General features: G+C 42.1%; 1 protein-coding gene across 1 annotated transcript in view; it reads right to left on the minus strand.

Moving 5' to 3' along the window:
• Positions 1–26,233, minus strand: part of Unc13c (unc-13 homolog C) — a 415,893-nt gene that overhangs the window by 166,909 nt on the left and 222,751 nt on the right. Inside the window, exons 14-16 of the mRNA XM_055598476.1 lie at positions 17,336–17,404; positions 15,383–15,472; positions 13,885–14,013 (exon numbers count right to left, since the gene is read on the minus strand). Coding sequence (XP_055454451.1) covers positions 13,885–14,013; positions 15,383–15,472; positions 17,336–17,404 — 288 coding nt within the window. The remainder of the gene's footprint in view (positions 1–13,884; positions 14,014–15,382; positions 15,473–17,335; positions 17,405–26,233) is intronic.

Below are 26,233 nucleotides of genomic sequence, written 5' to 3' on the forward strand. Positions count from 1 at the left end.
TTCTTCAGCTAATTGCCCTTAACAACAACAACAACAACAACAAAAATCTTCGTCAATCTACTTATAGATGTAAAAACACAGAGATGTTCAAGTTTATTTGTGGTGGTGACTGTAGAAGACTCATTCTTTTCCTTTGCAGTTCCGGATGCTCCCTCCTTGTATCCATGAGCTAATCCCTCCTTAATAGAAGTGATTCTAGTGTTTTCCCCTAATTAACAGTCATGAACAGTTTCGCCTGTTGCCTAAGAGAACAATGCCATGCTAATGAGCTCATTCTCTTTTGTGAGATGGATTCCGAGGCTTAATAATGATAGAGAGGATAATCCTAACGTTAGCATTTACTGAACATCAGTTCCGTCTCAGACTGAAACAAGAGCCTCCCAGCCATAACAGCCCCTCCCGACAACTGTGCGTTCAATTGTTTAATCTGGGAAACAGGGGCCAACTCTCTTCGGCTGAATAGAACCTCTGCAGGTCCTATGATTCCTGGGGACTGAGCAGGCACTCTACAGTTATGAAGAAGATGCATGAGGGTTAGGTGTTAGCATCATTATGTTCAGGGAGGGAGAAATAAGCTTAGATGTAGACAAGTCGAATACGTTGTTTAGGTCCCGCTGTTTTAGGACCCTTGTTTAAACGCAGGCCAGTCGGGAGAACCAAACGCAGAAGTCCCTTCACCGAGGAGGAGACATTTGATTTGGATACAGAAAGGTAATCGGATTCTCCACACATTATTTAAGGAAAGGGAAGGGAAGGGAAGAGACAGAAGACAATTCGATCCCCACAATAGTAAAATGGGGATTTCCTTCAGATCTGGGAACAATCCGTTCAATAGATAATGCTGGACTTGAAAAGCCAGCTCATGGGGGCCCCCGCGCCACTCCCCCAATACCAGGTAAAGTCCCAATAGCAACAAACCATGGGTTAACATCTGCCCACGGCCAGGGTCAGGCTGAGCAAGGCAAATGCCCTTGAGTACAGCGCTTAAGGCTTGGCTGTGCACTCACACATCTGCAGGAGTTTTAGCCTGGTACACCTCAGTTCTGCCCTACCAGTAGAGGTTTGTTTGTTTGTTTGTCTGTTCGTTTGTTTGTTCCTGCCCCAAGCTCCATAGCTGTATTTTCCAACACAGCGCCACCAGTCACTGGTTAAATGTGGTTATTCAAATTAAACAGGACTTTAAAAAGATTTCTTCTTCCATTTTCCTAGTATTGCTTTGAGTGCCTACTAGCCGCCCTTGGCCAGTGGTTGTTGTATCAGGAAGGGCAGGGATTCATTTTCTTCGCCATCATGCATGATTCTATTGCATGGACCTGACTTGACTCCCTGTAAGGACAGGCAACTGATCTTTTATTATTATTATTATTTTTTTTTATTTCTCAACTGAGTCAATAACTCAGATTTTCTTTTTTTTTAATTTTATTTTATTTTAATCACAGGTCGTTCACTTGTATCCCAGCTGTAGCCCCCTCCCTCTTTCCTCCTAATCCCACCCTCCCTCCCTCATCTCCTCCCAGCCCCCTTCCAAGTCCACTGATAGGAGAGGACCTCCTCCCCTTCCATCTGACCCTTGCTTATCAGGTATCTTCAGGACTCCCTGCAATGTTCTTATCTGTGGCCTAGTGAGGCTGCTCCTCCCTCAGGGGGGTGGGGGAGCTCAATGAGCCAGTCATTGAGTTCATGTCAGAAATAATTCTTGTCCTCATTACTAGGGAACCCACTTAGGTACTGAGCTACCATGGGCTACACCCGAGCAGGGGTTTTAGGTTATATCCATGCATGGTCCTTGGTTGGAGAAACAGTCTCATAGAAGACCCCTGTGCCCTGATATATTTGGTCCTTGTGGGGCTCCTGTCCCCTCTAGGTCATATTAACTCCCCCTTCTTTCATATGATTCCCTGCACTCTGCCGAAAGTTTGGTTGTGAGTGTCAGCATCTGCTTTGATACACTGTAGAGTCTTTCAGAGGCCCTCTGCGGTAGGCTCCTGTCCTGTTACTTGTTTTCTCCTACTTCCAATGTCGATCTCCTTTGTCTTTCTAGGTGAGGATTGATCATCTTACCCCTGGTCCTCTTTCTTGTTTATTTTCTTTAGGTGTACAGATTTTAGTATGTTTATCTTATCTTATAGGTCTAATACCCACTTATAAGTGAGTATACACTGTGTGTGTCTTTCTGCTCCTGGGATACCTCACTCAGGATGATCTTTTCTAGATCCCACCATTTCAGGCGACTGATCTTAACTGGGACTAGCACTCGAAGGGACTCCAGGTTGAAGGCAATGGTAAGATCATCCTTTGTAAGGATGCCATTTGTTGAGTCATTTGCACCTGTACTCTAGAAGCTGAGCTGTCAAAGATTTAATCTTCATCATGCACCACACCTCATGTTTACTGATTAGATACTATATGCAAAGCACCGTGTGAACAATGGAAGGAAAGCGACTTTCAAAGACAAAACAGCCTGAAACACTCACGCCAAAGCGTCTGTCACATAAGCTGAGCTGGGTTGTCCCATAATATATATAATAATATGACCAAAATAACAGTAATCTAAAGCACAAAAATAACATCATGAATAAGGACGAAATACGAAGCAGTTGTGGAAATTACCCACTGTTACATCTGTCAGGAGATTGTTTTGGGAAAGGTGGTAACAAAGTTGAGCTTGGGGATAGGTATGACTGAGAAATGTGAGCATGTGAGCGATGTAAAGGAGAGACCTCGATAGCACAAGAAAAGGCAAGAGGGAAAGTTAAGCTTCATGGAAGAACTTTCTGGATTATTCAGACCATAAAGTGTGCGAGTTTTGTCCTGGCTGGTTGTCTGGTTCTTTTGTTCTGACGGGTCCTGAGAAGCAGTTTTAATATTGATGGACATAAACAGCAATGCCACTAATAGGCTCCCTTGTACAGAGTTAAACTTCGTAAACTGTAGGGTCGTGTTTCCCCCCTGAGGTTTGTGGATAGGCATTGAGATTTTCTAGGGAAGAAGACAGCTGGGAGAGCCAGCAATCTGGGATCCAGCTGGGTCTCATGGAAGAGTCGCTTGTTCTGTTCTAGCAGACACTGTAGAACTTGGCATCTAATGTTCAGGTGTGTTTTAAGCAATGTGGGGCTTGAACAAGAGACATCTAAATATATTTTTGAAAGTGAACAGAAATTTCTCAGAAAAACAAGAAAGATGTCTTCTATGAATCTCCCGTCAGGATATCTGGGAACACTCAAGCCTGCTGCTATGACGAAACAGCCAGTGCTTAGATGGTATTTAGCAGGAAGGTTGTCAGGAAGCTTCCTTTCCCCCTCACTGTGTCAGAGTCCTTCCTTCTAGCCAACCCCAGTGTTCTGGGATAACCATTATCCCAAGTCAAACACTCACAAAGCTATTTAATAGATACCACATTACCTCTTCATCATTCAACTGACTGCATATTAAATACGAATCTCAACAATGACAACAACAACAATGAAAAACACACACACCCAGGCCCAGTAAGATGACTCAACAGGTCTGAGCACCTGCTGCAAAGGCTGACAACTTTAATTCAGCTCCAGGGACCCACATGGTGGATGAGAGTAGATTGCCACAAGTTGTCCCCTGAGCTTCACATATGCACTGCAGCTTGCCTGCACCTCCACCGCCCACACATAAGTAAACTAACTAAAGAGCACTATGGCTAATTCAATGTGCAAGGTATAGGGGGTGCGTGCGATTCTGTGGGTCAGTGTGTGTGTTCTTGTGACATAAATAAATACAATAAAATGCTTTCTGACCAAGAAGCCTTTTCATCCAGGGATTTGAAACTGGCAAAACACAAAGCAGGATTAAAAGCAACCTCGGTAAAGCCATGAGGGAAATCTCGAGGAGGGGATGTCAGCGCACTAAGCTGCTGGCCTCTTTGTGACATTCTGCTGTGGCAAGGAAGTGAATCTGTCGTCCGAGGGGCGGAAGTGCCACATCGAAGCAGCGTGCCGTGGCCTCAGCAGCTAATTCTGAACAACAGCGTAATTACAACAAACCAGATGCCTTTTAAAATCAAATTAAAGCCCCTTGTAGCTGGCAAAGAGCTGTTTAATCTTAAAGGGAGTCATTAATAAGACAGGGGCTGGAGGGGACATCCACAGGCAGGGCCGGAACGGTCTGCACTGGGACAGCGACGGAATCACCAAGTTCCCCGCCATCCTGCGAAGGTCAGAAAAACTGCTTAATACTGAGTATCTCTAAGACAAGCAAACTGCATCCATTCTAAAACCCTGATGCTTTACCAGGGAAAAGGATGAGTGGTCCGAGCACTAAGTCTCCAGCAATACCACAGCTTAATGGGAATTCCCAAGGATTTATATTTCCAACATGGGTTATTGCTGGGCTCAGGATTTTCCCTGGGATTGGCCAATGGGAAGCCTAGGTAAAAATTTTATCATGTGATCACTAACTAGAAAGACTCGGATGCTTCTGTCAGGAAGTTCAAATCTCCTAGGAGTCACGGCTGATATGGAAAATCATGAGTTAACGTGGTCATTGGTGCTATTCCAGATTCCTAGGGAATGCACGGGATATCTTGCACATCATAAGAGAAATAAGTTTGGATACATCAAAAGGAAAATTGGAAGTGGTGGCGATGGACTAATAGGTATTTATTTATCTACAAATCTATTGGTGTGAGTGTGTGTGTGTGTGTGTGGGGAGTTGTATCTACATGCATGATTGTAAATTTCTGTATCTCCACCATACCTGACAAGACTAATCTTCAATCTAAAATAGATATGTAAAATCTTGTATGCGTATAAGACATAAAGTGAGTGTGAAACTATCTAGGACAACAAAGGTGACTCATGGGAGTAGGTCAGATGAGAGGAGGTCAGGGCTTAGGGAATGTACACTACAGACTTGTGTGTAAATTAAGCAAACAATTCTAGCAGCTGGAGAGATGGCTCAGGGCCTGAGTTCAGTTCCCAGCGCTCACTAAATGCAGCTCCTGGGGATCTTCTGCCCTCTTCTGGCCTCTACAGGCACTGCACTCACACATGCACACAGTACACATACACATAAATTGTGTGTGTGTGTGTGTGTGTGTGTGTGTGTGTGTGTTCAATTCACTGAAGAAAGGAAGTGTCTCCTAACAGAGTCCTGGGTAGTAGCAGAGAAACATGCTTCCCAAGAGTACTAGGGCATGGAAGACGCTTGTAGGTGAGACAGTGTGCAAGCAGAGGCATGGCCCAGAGAGCAGAACCTCAGAGTGGAGTCTGCATCTAACAGAACCAGGAAGAGACTGGACAGAAGAAAGGACATCCCAGGCAGAGGGCTAGGTTCTGCTCTTCTGCAGATCTGGGATAGAAGGTTCACACTCTGAAAACACTCTCCCCTGGAGAGCAAAGGCGAGGAAATTCAAAAGGATCGTAACTGAAAACCTTGCCATCCAATCTGTGCTACTGCGCTGGCTGGGCACATGTTAGGGTCAGGATCAACGTGTGTGGTGGAGGAGTCTGCATAGTGGTAACAACCCAATCTGATTGTGCTGATGCCCAGTGGCGCCAGCTCTAACGTGCTACTCTAACGACCATGGTTTCCTATTCCATATCAGTATCCATGGAGTAGGAAAACCAAATCAAGAGCTAAGTGTGTTACTAGCATTTTCAAGACACGGATTACATTGACAAAGGTCTGCTAAGCTGTCTAATGAGAGCATATCATAAGTATAATCAGGCAGGTATCTCTTTCCTGGCGGATACCCATGGAACTTAAATAAAGGACCACATTTTCCACCAAGTTTTAGGTGTTTGCTTTAGGGTCATACGGGCTTGGTTCCGTGTGAAGTGTTATTAAATTGAAATTTTATTGTCCCTCACTGAAAGCATGAACAATCAGCTCAACCAAATTACCAGAGCCCCTGACACTTGATGCTGAATTGAATTTGAAATTGTATTGACTGTCACTAAACCCCACAGGCCCCCTATATCCAGGGGAGGTGGGAGGGGCAGGACACTGAATTGGAATCCTGATAGATACCAGGGGCCAGAGGGCTCTCAGTACAGTTACTTACAAATAAAATATAACTTAAAAAAACACTTAGCCATTTTCATGCAATTAAAATTTTCTTTTCATTTTAGGTGTTTTTTTTTTTTTTTTCTGGTGAAACGAATGCTTGGCTAGCCACCTAATTCATTCCTGTCTGTTAGTTACATCACTGACAGATGATGCTACACTCCTGGAGTCTTTACCAACAAGATATATGTGTTTATTTTCTCCCACTGGATCCCAGTTCTTCTGGTTTTGTATTGTATCAGTTAAGCAAAAGACCCCTTTTCTCAGTTTCACAATGCTGATAGCAAAGGTCAGGCTGGAGTTTCTAGGCAGTATTAAGAAAGTATCTGTGCCAAGTGGACATAATTTCAGCTCAAATTAAAGAAAGAAGAATTTTAACTTGCTTCAACATAAAGAAATGATTCTTGTTGGATTTTTAAAATATATTCAAATTAGCTCGTTTTTATTGTTTAATCTATAAATACCCATGGTTACCAAGGATCCCCAAACTGAAAATCACCGTTTCAGAGGTGAGATGCTTATCTTTTGCATACATTAGTGTGTTCTAACACACACGACAGAGCTACGACAGTTTCGTAAATGAATTATTCTAGAAAGGACAGATGATCTAAATCGCGATGGAGTAGGATCACCCAAAGAGCCTGTGAGCTGCTCTCCATGCTCCCAATCCTGCCCCTCCAATTAAGTCTCTCCTGCTGTCCGCTCCCTATTTATGACTGTGAATCTCATCGCATGAAGCTCCTATTTAAAATTCCCAGAGGCCCCACTGTTCTTTCAGGACAAAATTTAAACTATTTACATTGGCGTCCTTCCCATCTGTTTTTACTTCTTGGCCCTATCTGTCAGGAAAACGGGACCCCGCGTTGCAGTCTGCACAGAATTCACTGCTTGGTTAACCTGTATCAAATGAATTGGAACACCTTCATTCTCTCTGGGGCTCAGGGTCAGCTCAGCCTTGAGATTGGTAACAGCTACTCCAGCTGTGCTTTCTGGCTGCACAAGCCCCTCTCCCAAGTGTGAGATTGTGCACAGATGTGAGCTCATTTCTTTTTCATAACTCTCTATCCAGAGCTTGTGCTCCCATGCATTCCCTCTTTACTGTCCCGGGCCACTTGGCCATTTTCCGTCAAACCGTCAAACCGTTGCTTTACTTCTCTGAGTCACAGGGTAGATGCATACAATGATGGAACCTCCTGCAGGGCGTGGTGAGTAGTTGGGGGGGGGGGCTTACTTTCAAAGCCTTCTGCTTCAGTGCTTCTGGATGGGGCCTGAACAGGCGCTTTGCTTTGCTAACCAGCCTTGAGGAGCTGATGATTCAGTGGACTCCTGACCCCACCATTTGCAAACAATGCACTAGAGAATGAACCTGGGAGGTGAGTGAGTTAATTGCTCTGGCCACAAAGAGTGCCTTAGTCTACAGCACACATAGAACAGGAAGAGGCCAGGGACTAACCGCACAGATAGGCGCATTTGTGGGAGCATAAAGGTGACATGATATAGGTACACATTCACATTCCTAGCTTAATACTGACTACTGAGCTTTCTACCTCTAGCGCCTTGCCTTCCCTTGGTCAAGTGTCAGGGCTTGATTGAGTTAGGAGAAGAATAGAAGGCTGTTTGAATATAAAAATCCTCTTAATGTTCATTTTTTTCTTTTAAAATTGAGGCATTTCGGTACGCCTCCACCATTACCACAGCCAAGACTGCACAGTTTTTAAGAAAAGCCACTAAAGGAATAGCAATATTGTTTTGAAGAAGAAAATACAATTCCCATAAGAAGTGCAGTTCTAATAGCAAGGGGGGGGTGGTTTGCATAGGCACTGAGATAGCCCACTGAAGAGCGACAAGGATCGTGGGCACAGATTTCTTTCTGGCCTTCTCAGCTATTAGCTTCTCAAACGGTGTTCTAAAAATTTTGCACTTGCCAATTAGTTTATTTTTCTGGGTTCCCCCCGCCCCCCAAATAAATGAGTAAAGTGAGAACTTCTAACTTCTGTCGTACCACTTAAAATTTATCAGCATACAAAAAGTATGTAGAATTTTACACTTCTAAAAAACAGCTGGCTCTCTCCCTTTTAAAAGAGATTTCAAGCAGTAAGTGTGGAATTCGGAAAGCTACTTTATTCCTAACGTGGAGCTTTACAACTATTTTCAAGTTTAATATTTCATGAAACCAATTTACAGAAAGCCCTGCTGGATGGTGGAAGAAAACAAGAAAAGTCTTTCCTCTGTTCTCTAGGCTATGTTTTAGGATGGATGCAAAGCAAGACAAGGCAGAAATGGTCTTTGTTGATTTAATTCTCTTCTATAATTCATGCTTTTATTTTCAAACTTTCAACGAAACATTACTTTAAGGCAATGTTTTCATCATACTCCATAGCAGAATAGGTGAGTCAGACATTTAAATATTACAAAGGTCTATACGATACGTTACAGACAGAAAAACATGACGAAGCCTTAAAATAATCTAGTTCTTAACCATAAAACAACTCCCAAGTGAGCTATATGTTGACACAACTGAAGGCATAAAATTATTTTTTAAAAACCCCGATAAATATAATTTAAAGAAATTCTAATTGTAGCCCTTATCAGAACAAAGATCCAATTTCTTTACTGTAGAGCAAAATCCTACTGATCAAAAACGTCATAAACTTTGGTCAAGTATTGGAGTTTTGTGTGAAACACATTTAAACATCAATAATAAGATAAATGCATATTAAAAACTCATCAGCTATATGCATTTTTCACATCCATCAAATTAAGAAAATCAAAACAACTGCTGTGTTATTATGTGCTAACGTTACTCTCCACCAAAATTCATATATTGGATCTAAAATCCAGGAGAGCATTGTAAGGCCGAGCCTTTAGAGCAGCGATCAAGCTGAGGACCTCTTACTCTCATCAGAGAGACAGTGTCCATGTGAAGGGGTAGGCAGGAGCAGCCAGCTCCTCTGCTGAAAGAGGCACGCTCTGAAGGTGAAGCCTGGGATGGAAAGAGTAGACCACACCAGACCTGCCAGGGTCACAGTCTGGGCCTTTTCAGCCTCCAGAATGACAGGAAATGAAACTGTTTGGCTTATTAATTATGCAATTTATTTTTTTTAGAGCTGCCCAGATGGCTGGAGACATCATAGAGTTCTTTATGGCCTCTCTGTAGAGAAAAGACCCTAGTATAGGTTACTGCAGTGCCTGAAATACTGTAAAGCCTGTTTGGAGGGTAATTTGCCAGTGTCTCTTAAAATTGTTAATCTGTTTCCTGTAAATCAAACACGTCTCTTAGAATCCTACGAGATATACTTTCTTTTACAAGACAGAAAATTGCATATGTTTTATAACATTTGCCCAGCATTGTTTTAAATAATGTAACAGGAAATAATATGTTTCTATCAAGAAGGACAAGTTAAATAAGCTGTGACATGTTCACCCAGTGCCATACTATGGGAATATGAAATATAAGACTATTCTTGGGCATTAATTATAAGACCATCCCAAAGACACAGAAAATGAAATAAGGCTCATTATGATATTTCACAGTATGCCACCATTTTTATAAACCACCATTTGTATATATGTATATATGCGATCTATTTAAGTGTAATCTTTTTGATAGGATGTAGAGGAAATTGTAAATATTGTCATAATCTTGAAGATTTTGCTTTTATTTTTAATTATGTATATTGGTGTGTCTGTGCATATGTGAATGCAGTGCCTGCAGAGGCCAGAAGAGTACATCAGATTGCCTGGAGTGGGCTTACTGGTGGTTTGGGGCCTCGTTATGTGGCTGCTGGGAATTGAACCCCTGTCAGAGCAGTAAGTGCTCTTAAGCCTCGAGCCATCTCTCCAGCCCTGATTGTGATAATTTCATGCAATATTTTGTGGTGTGTGTCTGTCCTTTCCTTGAGTGATGGCGAGGGTGGGATTTCCCCTTGAATGAGGGTGATGGTTTCTCTTGTGTGGCCTTGCTGCTGTGACCAGCTGTGAAAGAGACCTGTGCCAGAAGCGGAGCCATGGGAGAGGACAGGGCAGCAAGGCACATTTGCAGAAGTGGTGATCTGGAGAGGGCTCTGGTGCCAAGCTTGATTATAGAGCACATTGCGGCGCTTCCAAATACCTGAAAGATTTGCTGGGGGGCAGATGGGGAGTGACAGCCTTTGCACCTCAGAGGGAGACTGGTGGGCCCAGAAGAGTGGATTTTGTAGTTGTAAATGGTGCCCCTCTATAACTAACCATGGGGCTCCATAAAGAAAGCACTGAACCCAAGGTGACCTTTCAATTTGTGTCACTGACAAGTCCCAGCCCCAATTTTTAATTCAAGAAATGAATCACAGGATGTCTTCCTGGGCATTTGCAAGCAGGGAGGCTTCCAAACAGCACCTCATTTAGCTCTCACAGCAATTTTGGCAGCAAATATCATTATCATGATCCCCTCTTAGTAAACAAAGAAATCAGAGCTTAGAGGAATTTGCCCAAGGCTAGGTTGCTCTCTAACTGATGGGGAACTTTGGTGTGAGTTCAAATGTGTCCCTTTTCAAAGCTTCAGCAGCTCCTAGCTTATTTCTAGTGCCAGCCAAATCAGGGACAGGGTTCTGTGTTGAACAAGGCAGGCAGGATAACCTGTTCCCATCTAGGTCTCAGGAGAGCTGCCTGCAAATGAAGGAAATGGCCAGATTCTGCATCCCAGCTGAATGCCTGTTTATCAACAAGTCGGTTTCCATCTGGAATTCTGTCTGTGGAGCAGCTGGGTGTTTGACATTCTGTGCGGAATCACCCTGTGTAGCTAGAGAAAAAGTCAAAGGACTGGGTACCGTGGGGTGGGGGCTAGGCCATTCAAGGCTCAAGGCTGTGCCTTGCAGGTGAAGGGCTGTGACTACAGGAAAGTCAGTAAAGATGGTGACTAGCCACTCAGAATAGAGAGCATTTCGAGGAGAATGGAATGGTCAGAGGCACCAAATGCTTCTGGGAAACCAAGAGAGGTTAGAGGACTGAGTGGTTAGGCCAAGGCTATGGGACTGGCAACCTAGTGAAGGTAATTTTTGTAGGATACGAGTAACTCGAGTCCAATCACAGGTGTCAACTTGACGGGTAGGAACTACCATGCTGTGACTTTTCAAAAAGATGTGCTTCATGTGAATAGAGTGTCTAAGGAGGCCCGGGAAAGGGCTTTCGATCCCCCGGATTTACACACGGTTGGGAAGGACTATTCTCTGCAAGCGTAACAAGCGCTCACAAGCACTGAGCAGTCTCTTTACTCCCACACTGGAGTCTCAAATGATGCTAGAACAATACTATATCAGTTTCTGTGCATTTAAATCCCAGTCTTTCTAGAGACACGCGTCCAAGCAGCAGCTGCAATAAGTCAACTTATTCCCATATTCTGGGAGCCACCGGCTCTTCCTATTATGTACTTTAATACTACATCGAGTGTTTCCTTGCCTGGAGTCTGACATTCTTTTAGTTATTTGCCTAATTATGGCTTCCCTGTTTATCCCCTGCTAGACTGCAAGTCCATGGTGATAATGACTGTGCTTGTCTCATTTATTTCGCTTTCCCTTGTTTGCACAGTGTCTGCTCCATAACAAAGCAAATAAAAAGGATTATTATATATCTATGAATTTACTAATGGCTTTAAACTCTTTCCCCCACATAAGATGGAAACCCCAGAAGCAATTTTCCTATATAATTTGGGTTGTTTTCTCTTGGCCATCTTTACCATCTTCCTGCTTAAAAAAAAAAAAAATCAAACAAACAAAGACAGAATCTAAACGATAGATTCTTTTTTTTTTTTTTTTTTTAAGAGCAATACGGCAGGATGCATTTTTCAACAAGACATTTGAAAGAATGGTAAGGAAATAGAACAACAGCCATAGAGGGCCATGTAGAATAATTGGGAAAAACAAATGCAGCAGGGATATTAGAGAAAGAGACCAAATCATTCCTTCCTGAGATTCTATCACTCTTTAGTTTTCTCTTGAAATAGCATGCAAAGATTGGAGCATGGGCCGCTGCAGTCTGCCCACGTCTGCCAACCATCAGTTATAGTGTGGATCAACCCCACTTATACCACCAAGCAATGTGTATGTTTGGTAGGACACTGGATAACCCGTTGCCTGTTTATCCCAGGCCTTTTCTTCAACACTGTCCTCACGTGGGGATCTTCCGAAGGAACCTGAGATCATAACACTAAACATAAGACTTTCCCAAGAAAGTGTCTAGCGTCGGCTCTACCTTGCTCCACGCAACACCATCATGACCTTGACATTACGATTGCTGCTCACAAATAAAAAAAAATAACAATTTATTTTAAAGACATATATTCCTATATATAATATTTGTTTCTAGGAAGCAGTTCAAGTTAATGAAGGTAACAGTGTCTGGATTACTGGAAGGTTTTAAATGTTAACTTTTAGAATAAAATAGGTCACACTTAATCATTGGAGACCCCTTTAGTTGGCTCAGAGCTCCTAACAACATCCTTTCAAATTTCACATTTGCCTTTCAACTGAGGTCTGTATTTTAACAAAATTACCATGTTAAGAGACTTCCACTGGGTTCTATCCTGTGTGTTTTTAAATGTTTATCGTCACTGATACCTTTGCACTGATTGCTGATTTTCCAGGTGCTTGGCATTATGTCTTGGTTTCATAACCTAACTCTGAAGTGGACAGAAAAGACATTCTGTCTATTTGAGAGAGGAGGAAACCCCGACTGAGGCTCTTCTCCACTAATTCTGATGTATAAGCATCAGAACACACATTGAAATCGGTCTTAGGGTTTGAGCATGTGTGCATTTACAAACAAGACTATTAACTATGGCCCCCTCCCCATTCACAGAATACTTGTAATATGTGACAGGCTGTGAGGTGCATGGATAATTATTTGGTGGACAACAGCTACAGAATTCCATTTTCTTTGGTGGTGATTATAGTTTGTGCCATCAAATTATTTATCCGGTGACATTGATGGTGCAACTCAAGATTCGGCAATACCACTGTTGTAATGGTTACCCTTTCAGCTATGCAAAAAGAATTACATAAAGGGTCCTCTAATTTCTGGGAAAGTGGGAAGAGTGATCTAAGGCTTAGAGAATAATACAGAAGAAAGCACAAAAAATGGCTTTGAAGAAGACTTTAAATACAATGTCTGAGTATTTCACAACTGAGTATTTCCTCCTCCTTCGTTTTCCTTTTCTTTCCCTTATTTTGGGGGACACAAGGTTTCATGTAACCTCTACTAGTCAAGGTCAAGGTCAAGAATGACCTTGAACTGCTGACTCCCCCGCCCCACCTCCACTTTCCAACTGCCTGGATTACAGCATGGGCTACTGTGCTAGGTTTAACTCATGGGTTTGAGCATGCTAGGCAAGCAGCCTGCCAACTGAGCTACATCTCCAGGCACAACCTCTGAATTTTCAGTGGGAGCTTTGTTTCTCTTTCTCTAGAATGTTTACTAAAAGAAAAAGAAGAAAAATAAACAGGAAAAAAAAAAAAAGTGAGACACTTTTCCGCGTAATGCTGTACTGGCCTAACGTCAGATTTCCCTCGAAGGAATTGCTACCCACTCTGTGAACTGGAGCAAGACATTTAATTCTTCTAAATGCAATTATGCACCTGAAAAACAGGAATGATAATATCTGCCTTTGCCACACAAAGCTATTGTGAGGAACGGATTAGCTCAAGCGTAGGAAAATGACGTTCAGATGTGGAGACACGGGATGGGAATCCTCAAACCTATGGTTAATGTGAAATTAAATGAGCATACCTTGCCATTTTCTGCTATTCTAAATGTATTCAAACAGACATCAGAAACAGAATAGCGGCGGCCATAAAGCTGCACTTCTCCTCTTACCGGGTCTATTAGCTGAGAATAGAGTTCGTGGCAATTGTCGAAGATATACTTGTATGTAGAATCCAGGCAAGCCCTGACGCAGTCCTTCACCACCGCACTGGCCTTTGGCGGGCTCTGAAGCTCCAGAACCTGACAGACAAATCACTTTCTTAAAAACAGTAGAGTGCGGCAAAGCCGTGAAACCATTTAAACTATATTCAATTGATTTCACTATGTTAAGAAGGATGTGGCCCGTGAAATCTCCCAAGTAAGGCAGGTGAGAGGGCTGAGTAGGTCAGGGAGCCTGTTGTCTAGAACCGACGACCTGAATTTAATACCTGGAACCCACACAGTGGAATAAAACAACTGAGTCCTGCACATTGTCCTCTGACCTCCACATATGTGCCCACCTCTCCCCTCAATACATAAATGTAAAATGTTTTTTTTTCTTCTTTTTCTTCTTCTTTTGTTTTGTTTTGTTTTCAAGTCAGTGTTTCCCTGGCTCTCCTGGATCTCACGCTGTAGACCAGGCTGGCCTCGAACTCACAGAGATCCACCTTCCTCTGCCTCCTGAATGCTAGGATTAAAGGCGTGCACCACCACTTCCCAGCCTTAAAACATTTTTTTTAAAGAACTCACATATGTGTATATACACACACATATATAAAACATCCACATATATTTATGTTAGCTTTCTGAGATAGCAACCTCCTAAAAATGGTCATGGTTGTAAACACACAAGCAGAAGTGTTCCATATGACCAGGAGGAACATTTTCTCAGTGTCACTTCATCAACTGACAAACGCTAAGAGCAGCGATACATATCTATATATCTATATATCTATATAGATATATATGTATCTATATCATGCTGTGAGTGACAAAACTAATGGTAACCCGGTATGTTGTTTTGTTTGCTGTCTCAGTACTTGCTGACCAACTCTCAAAATATTCTATTTCAAAAGAGAAAAAAATTAAGTCCATTTCTTAGCAAGCTGTGTTTGGAAGGCTTAATTATGACTGTCCAGAATTTGTTACTAAAGAAGGAAGAGATCTTAAAGAGAAATGCCTAAAGTCTGGCAGATTATAGCCAACCGCGCCAAGGAATCCTGTGGCCAGTTCTCATGCAAGCAATGCCAAGGCTGACACTGTGCACTGGCCCCTTGGGTGAGCAGGAGCTGGCAATTCTCCTACAGTAAAAGAGTTAGCAAACCATCTCGGTTAGCACTTCAATGTAACTTACTTTCACTTTGTAGTCTCTACTGTTTTTAAAAGTGTCTTGTATAGTTCTTGAGAGAGCATCCTTTAAGACAAAGTAAATTCTGACCCACTGTCTCAATGTAAGGTGACTAGAAAATGTGTTTCTTTGATAGAGCCTAGGCTGGAAAAGTCACTTAGCCCAGGATTACTGGCTGCACTTGGACATTTCTGGTCAGGAAGCAGGATAAAGCAAAGCTCTCTCAAGGGACAAATGTGTTCTTATGTCACACCAAGGCATTGTGGGAATGAGCTGAGATACCTTCATCCTGAAGAAGGTGATGCTGGTCAGCAGGTCCACGGTGGACTTCAGGTCCTGCAGTCTCTCACTGTTGCTGGCTGGAAAGTTTTCCTGGTTAAATAGGAAACAGAAGTGGGTTGCTGATATCAAACCTTCATATGTAATAAAAGAGACTTATTATGAAAAAAATTTAAAAGCTGAAGATAGGTCATGTATCAGTCAAAACTATTGTAAAGTATTCTTAAATGATTTTTTAAAAGAATTTATTACAGAACATCCCCCTCCCCCCCCAAACAGAAGATTTAGAAATATACTGCTATTCATCTTAGAAAGCTATATCTTTTTATTCATCCTCAGGGTGCCATTTTCTTCAGAGGTATAGCCACTGAGGAGCTGCTATGTTCCAATAAATAATCTCCTACCACACCCAGACAAGAAATCTAATTAAACTCAGTGTGCCACACACAACATGAAGCTATGACAGTGGTAGGAGGGGGACTTGTTGATAAGTCTGCCAGCAGGAGAGGGTGGTAAAGGTGGAGAATGGAGGGGTGAAAATGGTCAAATTCTTCATATCAATGGGTCAATCTGTTCAACAATAAGAAAAAAGTTTAAAAAGTACACTACATTATCATTTTTGCAATGGTATTAATTCCTGCGTATAAAATAGTTTTGAATAAGTGATATGAATACCTATTTTAAATCTTTTTATCACTTTCCAAAGATGGGTTTAATTTTCAAAAATTACTTTGAACATGGCACAGGTGATAACATTTACTTTTCAGCCTCAAGGAAACTTCTGAGTGTAGAAAATAAGATTGTGTTCCAAGATCTGAAATATGGTAAGTTTCAGACATGACTTTCTCCCTACTGAACTGCAAGGAGACAAGTCACTTAAAAATGCAGATATTCAGAAGGCTGGAGGAAAAGCAAGGTGCCGTTAGGAAAATACTTGAAAGAACAAAGGTTTTAACGTTAAGAAATTTTCTTATTAACTAATGATTGTTTTCACATAGATTTTCTATAGTCTTCATATTTCTTATGACCTTGAGTGGGCTTAGTGTATAAATAATGATAATGTTCATAAATAATAATATTGTTCAAGGCTCTTTTTGCCCTAAAATAGTTTCTGTAGTAGGCTGGAATGTGTGATGATTGTGTTCTTAAAATCATGTTAATTAGACCTTGATAAAATTTGGTTTGTAATTTCTGAAAATATCCAGTTATCTGTCTGTCTAGCCATCTATCTATCTATCTATCTATCTGTCTGTCTGTCTGTCTGTCTGTCTGTCTATCTATCATCTATCTGTAATCTATAAACTCATCTATCCACATATTTATCATTTATCCATCCATTCATTTATCCATCAATCTATCCATCTCTCTGTCTATATGTCTATTCAGTCACCTACTTATACATCGGTCTGTCTGTCTGCCTGTCTAGCCACCTATCAATTTATCTACTCATCTATCCATCCATCCAATCATCAATTTATCTATTCATCTATCTAACCATTTATCTATTCATCATTAAGAGACTAATTAAAATGAGTCTAAAAGATACATATATACAAATAAGAAAATATTCAAATAAACCATTGATGAATGTAAGGTATAGAGAAGCACATACAATTATGACTATAGACTTTTTGTAACTAAATTTTCAAGATGAATTTTCAAAGTGAGGCTGGACCTTGTGTTCCCTTGATGAATTAGCTCAGGGCTCTCTACCAGATGGTGAGTAAGGATTCCAAGATTGAGCTGTACACACACAAAATACTGTTATTGTTAGGGTTTATGTGCATGCAGAGTATGAGAACAAATGGTCTTTTGGGGATTGCTTCTGATGTGTCAGACTCAAAATGAGCATGTTTACTTTTCCACTACAGGATGGGTAATGATACACTATGGCAAGAAATCACCTAGAGCAAAAGCAGTCATCTACCTTAAGGGACTACCTTAAGGAGTACCTACCCTGTATTTTGACAGGTCGATCCTTAAAGAGTTATGCAACTGGTCCAGTAGTTTTATGAATTTCTCCCTCTGTACCAAGAAAACACAAGACAGAGAGATGGAATTACGCAACCAACCACCCACAATGCAAACTCCTCAGCTGTCCTTGAGAATTACTCTTCTCATTTTATAGAGACAGAAGGGCATTTTTTTTTTTTTTTTTTTTTTTTGTCAACCGCTGTCCGAAGTCACAGAACTATGCAATCACAGGACACAACTGTGGCTCAGAGTCCATCTCTGGGTCTTTGACACCATCCCCATTCTACAGGTAAATCATCCTACCTCTGTGCACGAGAGGAAATGGTGTAATTGTCCTACCAGAGTACCTGGAATTAGACTGCAGGGAAATGAATTTCCACCATTTCTCCTTATAATGACTCATAGTACTGCAGTGTGTCCGCAGAAGAAAACACAGCTCACCCCTTGTCTTAATCCTGCACATTATCCTGTGCCCCCAGAAAATCAATGGACATATTTATTAATTTCTAACCATGGAATGGGAACAGCTGGCGTGTGTGTGTGTGTGTGTGTGTGTGTGTGTGTGTGTGTGTGTAAAAACAAAAATAATGATGACAACAACAACAAAAAAAAACATTTTAAAAAGACATTTTTCCATTGGGAAGCAAGCATAGACCTTAATAAGCTGAAGGGATTGAGTGCTTATAAAGAATTTTATGATTGATCTCTGCAAACACTGTAAAAACTGAGTTCCTACTTCTCACTGCTGCCACTGGGGCTGTGTCAGTGTGGGACTGAGCTCTTTGAGTATTTGGCCGAGGCGAGGATGGAGTTGGGTTAGTAAAACATTTGGTTGGAATCAGAAGTGTCCGATATAAACCAGGGGACAATATTAAAGCTGGACACACACAGACTCTGTAAGTGAAGCCTTAGTTTTGTTTCCTGTTGCTGCGACAAAAACCAGCTTACGGAGGAAGGGTTCCCGGTTCCAGTCCACTTCGTGGGAAAGTCAAGGTCACATGAACTTTAAACAACTGGCCACATCCATCGTCAAGAGCAGAGAGCACGCATGCTCAGCTTTCTCTCCCCTTTTCTTTATTTGCCTTTCCCCACAGTCCAGAATTCACGTCAGTGAATGCAATCAAGACAGACCCTCACCCCACATATACGCCTACAGGCCAGCCTGATCTAGACTGCTCCTCACTGAAGCTCTTTTCCCAGCTCAGTCTACCTTCCATTAAACTGGCAACTGCAACAAAACCATGGCAGGTAGTAGACACACTACTGTCCTGGATTTCGGTTTTCTTATAAAAGTGTAAAACAATGAGCCGGTGCAGGAATGACTGTGAGCAAGTAGTCTATAAATATATAATTACGTGTTGCAGAGTATTGACAAAGTAGAAGCTCTCCTCTATTTGGGAAATAGAAGTGTACAGGGCATGCAACTTAGTCTTTGAAATTACTGATGCGAGTAGAATCACAAAGTTGAGTTAGCAACATGAGTTGAAGATCTTTAATGACTATTTTTTTCAGTTAAAAGTTCATAATTTTCAGTGAATTGCCATTACCAGAACCACACATCAGCGAACAAAGGGTAAGCGTCATGCCTGTCTTAACTCCCGTGGAGAAAACATGGAAGCTGAAGAAGGGTCTGCAACTTTGTTAAGCATACTAAGATCAACTAGTCCAGCAAAGCTACTGAGATATGCAGATGAGCTTTAGACTTTAGATTTTCCTGTGCCCGTCTCAACCACATGTTCTGGGGAAGGGGAGCCGGCGAGCTCTGCTGTCTCTATTCCTGCCCTCTCTACTTCCATCCATCAAAATGAAAAATAAAGATGAAAGAGTTGCTACAGCAGAGAGTTCAGGGCCACAGTAAAGTTAATCAGTCGGGTGACTATAAAAGTCAGTGTGGTTCTTGTCACATCTCTGGAAGCTGTGCCTGACCTCTTTGATTAGCACAAATCATCAAGACAGCTGACCTGACTGTTCAACTGCACGTGGCCCCTAAATCACTGATCCTATTCCACCCGGCAGGGCCGGCTGAGCTGGCCAATGCCCAGCATCTAATTCTCCATCGCTTTTCAATAAGAGAATGTTAGGTGGTGGATGTGCTCAGTTAAAAATGCTTACCTTCCCAGGCTTCATTAGACAATGGCCACGAAGATTGCATAGGCTTGGACAATGAGGCACCCTGGGTTTACTAAGGAGCAAGGACTCGGCTTTCTTTTGTCGATTAATTATTGCTTGAAAGACCCCAGAAAGAATGCTTGGTGGGATCTGTTCACGTTACAAGTGTTTGCTAAATACTTCCTTATTGAGTGCAGACTTTAGTCTTATTTTCATTTGTTCTTTGTGATTCTCTTCAGCTGAGGAAGTTACCAGATGCTAAAGCTTGGTTTATGCCTACAAGGTGAGAGCCTAAAAAAGTAGTAAGAACGCTAGAACTATATACTGTTAAAATTCCATGTCTGCCCTAATTATGTGTATCTGTGGGTGTGCACGTGCATACTGGTGTTTGAATACAGATATGTGCAGGCATGTGTGGGGGCCAGGGGACAACCTTGGGTGTCATTTCTCATTCCTCACCGTCCACCAGATTTTCTGAGACAAGGCCTGGAACTCACCAAGTGGACTAGGCTGGCTCACAAGAGACCCAAGGATCCACCTGTTTCTTCCTCCTTAATTCTGGGTGTCTTAGCTATCTGTTTATTGCTGTGCTAAGACACTATGGTCAACGTAAATTATAAAAGAGTTTTTGGGGACTACTGTTTCAGAGATTGGGTCTATAACCATCATGGTGGGGAACAGGATAGCAGGCAAGCATGACTGTTGCAATGGCTGAGAGCTCACATCTGAGACAAACATGAGGCAGAGAGAGAGAGAAAGAGAGAAAGAGAGAGAGAGAGAGAAAGAGAGAGAGAGAGAGAGAGAGAGAGCTAACTGGGAACTCTGTGGGTTTTTAAAACTTCAAAGCCTGTCCCAAGTGACACACCTGTTCTAACAAGACCACACCTCCTCACTCTTCCCAAACAGTTCCACCAACTTGCACACCAAGTCTTCAAATACATGAGCTCATGGGGGCCGTCCTCCTTCACACTGAAGTTATAAGCCTGTACCATCACACTTGATATCTTATATGGGATATGGGGTCAAGACCAAACTCTGGTTCTTGTGTTTTCAAGGCAAATGCTTGCACTTTACTGACTGAGCCACCTCCTCAGCCCCTATCGGCACTTTAAAATAAAATCACACCCCTGAACTACACTACCCCAGTGTTTTTTTTTTGCCTCTAGACTTAGATTATAGGTAGCTAAATCTTATTCAGCTAGGCTGGTGAGCTTCTATCTTATGGGCACAACCCGAATCCTGATTGAGGCGATTCTCATATTTCTTCTCCCCATCTCGGTTGGGGAGGGCTCTGCTGAAAATTTTACATGCAAGGAAGAAAGAAAACCGAAAGGAGAAATCTGCTGGGCTTGTTGTCAGAGAATCCCAAATCACCTCCGATGAAGCAAAATTAAAAGTGTTCTTGTTGATTGAATTTTCAAAGAGATTCTTTAAACAGCAGGGACAGCTTGAGGTGTAATTTTGTTTTGCCGTGTTTCTGTTTAACTAGAGAGAGATTGCCTTTGAGACAGTGGAGGGGGCCTGCTATCTGCATGGCATGATCTGAGGACTAAATAAGATCATGTTTCCTCTAAGGGTCACGGCGCCACCCTGGGAATGGCTATATTATTCAGTTCTTTGTAGTGGGTAAGGGCCACATTTGACTGGTAGGCAAATCATGATAACAATACTAGGTAGTATCCCTTATCAAAGCTTCAGGTTTAATTAGGCGATTAGAATACCAAGGCCAGTGGCCAGCAAGCTGTCTGAAGAGACCTAGGGGGAGGATGTGTTTGACTTCGGGAATTCTGTCACTGTTCCAATCTGACACTGTAGCATGACAGCTTTGGTAAATAATATATCAGTGCTTTGGACGTGGTTACTTTTCAATAAAACTTTGTTGATGAATAGCAAAATTGTAATTTTATGTAATTTTAATGTATCACAAGATCATAAACTCCTTTTGATTTTTAAAATAACTTTAAAAACAATTATTTGATTTTTGTATGTGTGAGTGTTTTGCCAACATGCATGTCTGTGTACTACATGCATGCCTGGTGCCCATATAAGCCAGAAAATAGTGTCAAATCCCCTGGAACTGGAGCTAAGGGTGATTATGAGCCACTATGTGGGCACTGGGAACTGAACCAGAATCCTCTGAAAGAGCAGACAGTGCTCTTAACCACGGAGCCATAACCCTAGACCAAAATGTGTAGCCCAGGCTGCCCTCAATCGTGATCCTCCTGCTCTCATCTCCTTCAGCAAATCCCACCAGTGTGTACCTGCATAACCAGCTAAAATAACTTTTGAAAGCATAAACATCATTCTTAACTCGTTGGCCATGTAAAACTAATAGGTGGGCTGGATTGAGCTCATGAGCAGAGGGAACACTAAGGGAGGGAGGGGAAGTGGCTACCTCATGTGTGCATGTTGAGAAAGGCCCCCCAGGATCCCGGGAATGGTAGGAAGAAGAGTTCCTTTTAAGAAGGGCTCTCAGCCTCCACACAGCCACAGCTTCTTTCTCCAATTCCCACCTCACTGTCTTGGTCACAGTGTGCCTGAACTTAGATGGAAGTTGAAGCTGTTCAAGTTTTGGGGCCTTCACCTGCCTCAGCACCTCTTGGAAGAATCTTGCCTCTGTACTCATGCGATTAATATTGATATTAATAAATATATTGCAATAATTAACATATTTCATTACTTTCTAAGTGTTTGTTCAGTCCCTCATAGGAGAACATGAGAAGTATTGACTTGTCCTAGTCCATGCCATGGGCATCCTAAGACTCTTTTCATCTGATTTTTTTTTTTTTTTAAATAGGGTTCTTCCTGTCTCTGGAGCTTCCTCTTGGAGTGTAGAAACCTTCTAATTGTTTGGTCTTTCTCTGCCACTTTGAAATATAAATAGTTTTTTTAAAAAATCTTTCCAGTTTTCTAACCCATGTATTTTTTTCCTGAAAATCCTGGGAGCCATCACTTTGTGTTGAAATGCTCCGGGAGAGAATAGCCCCTGTGTTCCAGCCTCCTTGAGCCAGGAGGACCCTATCACTGAGACAAGTGAACGAGCGACATGGGTTGTCACAGGGAGCAGACTGCAGGCTCGGAGCACTTCAGCAAGCTGGCCATATCCCGCTGTTCATCCTTTAACAATCTCTACAGTGTCCTCTCTAATACCAGCCTATGAGGAGCAGTCCAAGTTCTGTTGCAGCGGGCTTGGTTAGAGACTGAAGCACATACTCTCTCCTCTGCTAAAATAGACTATATCAACTGTGACATAAATGTAATAAATGTTTTACCATGCTTGAGAAAAGCCATTAAAATATGTGTGGCATTAGGAATGAGTTGTGGAGATAAACTCCTCTAGATTAGAATTGAAAAAATCGTGATCTACTCCTTAATGTGAAAGAGTGAATAAATCTTTCTTTTCTTCCTGTGAAATTATTTCAGAATTTTTGGCATATAAAGAAATGACCAAGTAATATATAGTCAGAATTTGTAAAGGATTTCTTTCTGGTGTGTAAATCAGTGAGTGAAAACATTTAGTTTGTGCTGCTAATGGTATCTGTCATAAGTGTTAATTTTACAACAAAATTTAAGTATCCTGTAAAGCCATATAAGTTTCACAAACAAAAAATAGATTGTGTCTCTCTACACAAGTGATTTAGTAAGTCATGAAACAATGATGGGGCTGGAGAGATTGCTCAGTGGTTAGGAGCGCTTTTGTAGAGAGTCTGGGTTTGCTTCCCAGCACCCATGTTGGATGGTTCACAACCAACTGTATCTCTCTGTCTCTCTCTGTGTCAAAGAGGAAATGATCTAACAATCTTTTCCAAAACAATCTTCACATTTATTCCTCTTTTGTCTCACACTTCATTTTGCTACTGATTAAATTTGGTATCACATTGCAATCCCGGGGTCATCAGCACATTGGTCCCTCAGTGGCGCCCGCCCATCAGTGACCAGTGCCGGGGCCCACTCTCTTCTCTCTCCTCTTTGATGTAACTGCTTCCTGCAGCTCAGAGACCCAACACCAATGCTTTTGTTCTCTGAGTCCTTCCCATCAATTTTTCCATAATGATCTTAGTTTCTGCCCATCAGTTGTGTATGTGCTGTCTACCATATTTGGAAGAAGGCATAAGATACACCCCCCTCCCATGCCTGCTTCCTGCTTCATGGCTTATTCCTGTAGCTGGTCAGCGATGCTTGCTTTCCAGTCTCTCCTTACCAGCATGGAGATTTCAGAAAGACTTGACAGGACAGATATCCCCCTGCTCCTTACGTTCCTGATGTGATGAAAGCTAATCATTTCTCTTGCAAATGAAGGTATTTGGAATTATCATGGAAGTCTTTCAGATGCTTTTGCAAGCACATACTTTTCTGGTAAGTGCCTTTCTACCTAAAGCTTCTAAGACGGTGTCCAAACCACAACCGCTGTCGATGCATCCAATCATCTCTCCCCTCTGCAGCATTCACTACACAGTGGTCCGTCAGCCCTCCCGTCTCAGCGTACTGTGCACGTTAAACCTGCAGTCCAAGTATCTCAGTGTCTGTCAAAGTCCCCCAGGGATCCAATATCACTCTTCTAATCACCTCCCTCTTTGGTACTCACCTCTAACTGCTCTGTAGTAGGCGGACTGCCTTGTGCACACCTCGGAAAAGATGTGTTTATTTTTCGATTATGTGCATGTATGTTTATGTGTGTGTTTGTGCTGTGACTGTGAATGCAGGAACCTGAGGGGGTCACAGACATTGGATCCCTCTTGGAGCTGGAGTTACAGGTGGTTTTCGCCCACCTCAGATCTAACTGGGCACAGGGAGCCTAACTTGGGCCCTCTGCTAGAGAAGCATGCTCTCTTAACTGCTGGGCCATCTCTCTAGACCCTTATGTACACTTTTCAACTTAATTTGCATCTTCGGTTTTCCTTGTTTTTACTAAAATGCTTCACTAAGTCTTAGTTTTTGGTTTTTTTGTTTTGTTTTTATTGCTACCTCTTGGAATTCCAACCCACCATTCCTTTGTCAAGCTCCTAGCAGTTCCTGAAGACCTGTCCGTCATTAGTTATTCTTTGGTCTCCAAGCATTTGTAAATATTGCATAAACTTCTGTGAGAGTTACTACCTCTGAGAGAGATTTGTGTTTACTTTCCACATTTCCTTGATTGTCTCATTAGAGTAGAAACCTCAGAGAGAGTGAAAGTCAAAATGTATCTTTCTTTCCTTCCCTCAGCTGTCACTGCAGCTTATGGGCTTGCCAAATGAACTGGACGAACAAGCAGGCAAAGAAATGAGCCCGTGGATGGGCTGGAAAGGGGGGAGGGTGATGGTAGAGGGGGGGCTGGAGACAGGGGCTGGTGGTAGAGAAGGGCCTAGGGTGTGTAAGTTTTTTTTTCTTTCCTTTTTGTTTCTTTCTTTTTTTTTTTTTTTCAAGACAGAGTTTCTCCATGTAGCCCTGGCTGTCCTGGAACTGTCTTCTCTGTAGACCAGGCTGGCCTTGCTTGAGGAAACTTTTTCAAATACGTTATGTTTTGGAGATTTGAAAAAATCTGGATTATACTTTCAAAAAGGTTAAGAGTGAGTATATAAACTGTCACGGTACCCTGAGTACCTCCTTTAGTCCTCAGATGAATAAGAACTCAGGGCTCCGAAGAAGTGTAGTTGATATGTTTGGTTTAAGAAACAGGATTCTATTCCACAGTGAGAGAAAAATACATAGCCACATACCCGACTGCCAATTAATCGAGTTGTGGTTTGATCAAATGTTTCATTTTTTTTCTGCTTCTATTCTACAAGATGTTATTTGATTTACAAAATGAAGTTTGCTATAAGCATGTTGTTACTGAGATGTGAAATGTGCTGGAATCAATGTGTTTTCTTCTCTCCGGGTCAGTGTGAAGTGAGGGAGCGTGGCATCCAATTTTCCTCCAGGTGGCTTTTATGGAGGCTGTTAATCACGGAACCACATCTTCTCTGAGGTAGAAAGGTGCGATGTTCTGTAAGCCTGGCTTGTTTTCCACAGTGCACATGGGCAGAATAGAAGCAGAGCCATTTCATAACACAGCATGGTTTACATTGTAGACAAAGTCCCAAGACAACAGGCTCTGTTTCCAAAGTGATGCCTTTATTGCAAAGTCTTCTCTGGTCTGGAATTTGCCCATCACAGTATTTTGTTGAGCTGACTCCAGAATGTTTGCTAGTCCCAGGTCCTGCAAGAGCTGATCTATCTAACAACAGCAGCTGACTGTGTATTGCTTATGTAGGTAAGCCAGGAGGGACAAACCTCTCGTACCTCATATAATTCTCGAATCCTCATAGTTTTGAACATTAGAGTATGGATTCTTAAATTTCATCTGATCCTTACTTCAAATTTGGGAAGAAGGTCAGGGTAGGACTCATTATCTTCACGGAGCAGGTTGAGAAACAGGTTTTGGTGACAGAAGGGACTTGATAATAGGCATTACTGAACCTGTTGTCCACAGTCCCAGAGTCATCCTCCGTTACCCACATTTCTTTGGGTTTGTTTTAGAGAGTACTTGCTTCTTCCCTGGGGAATTCACCCCACACAGTACCAGCATGCTCTCCCTCTCACATACAAAGAACAGAACTCTAGTCCACCAGTGGCCTGTGTCTTCCTAAGTGTCGTTCTTCAGTTGTTTTTATTATATGACACAAACCCCACATTTGATTTCTACAATGGATAGGCCAACGAAGGTATCCTCAGTGAACCTGACTGGAAATGCTGGGGAGACTGGAAGGGCAAGGGAAGTACTAATTACGGTGTTTTAGGAAGTTTTTTCTA

The sequence above is a fragment of the Psammomys obesus genome, unplaced genomic scaffold, assembly GCF_907164565.1.
Source record: "Psammomys obesus unplaced genomic scaffold, mPsaObe1.curated_primary_1811, whole genome shotgun sequence".
Classification (NCBI taxonomy): Eukaryota; Metazoa; Chordata; class Mammalia; order Rodentia; family Muridae; genus Psammomys; species Psammomys obesus.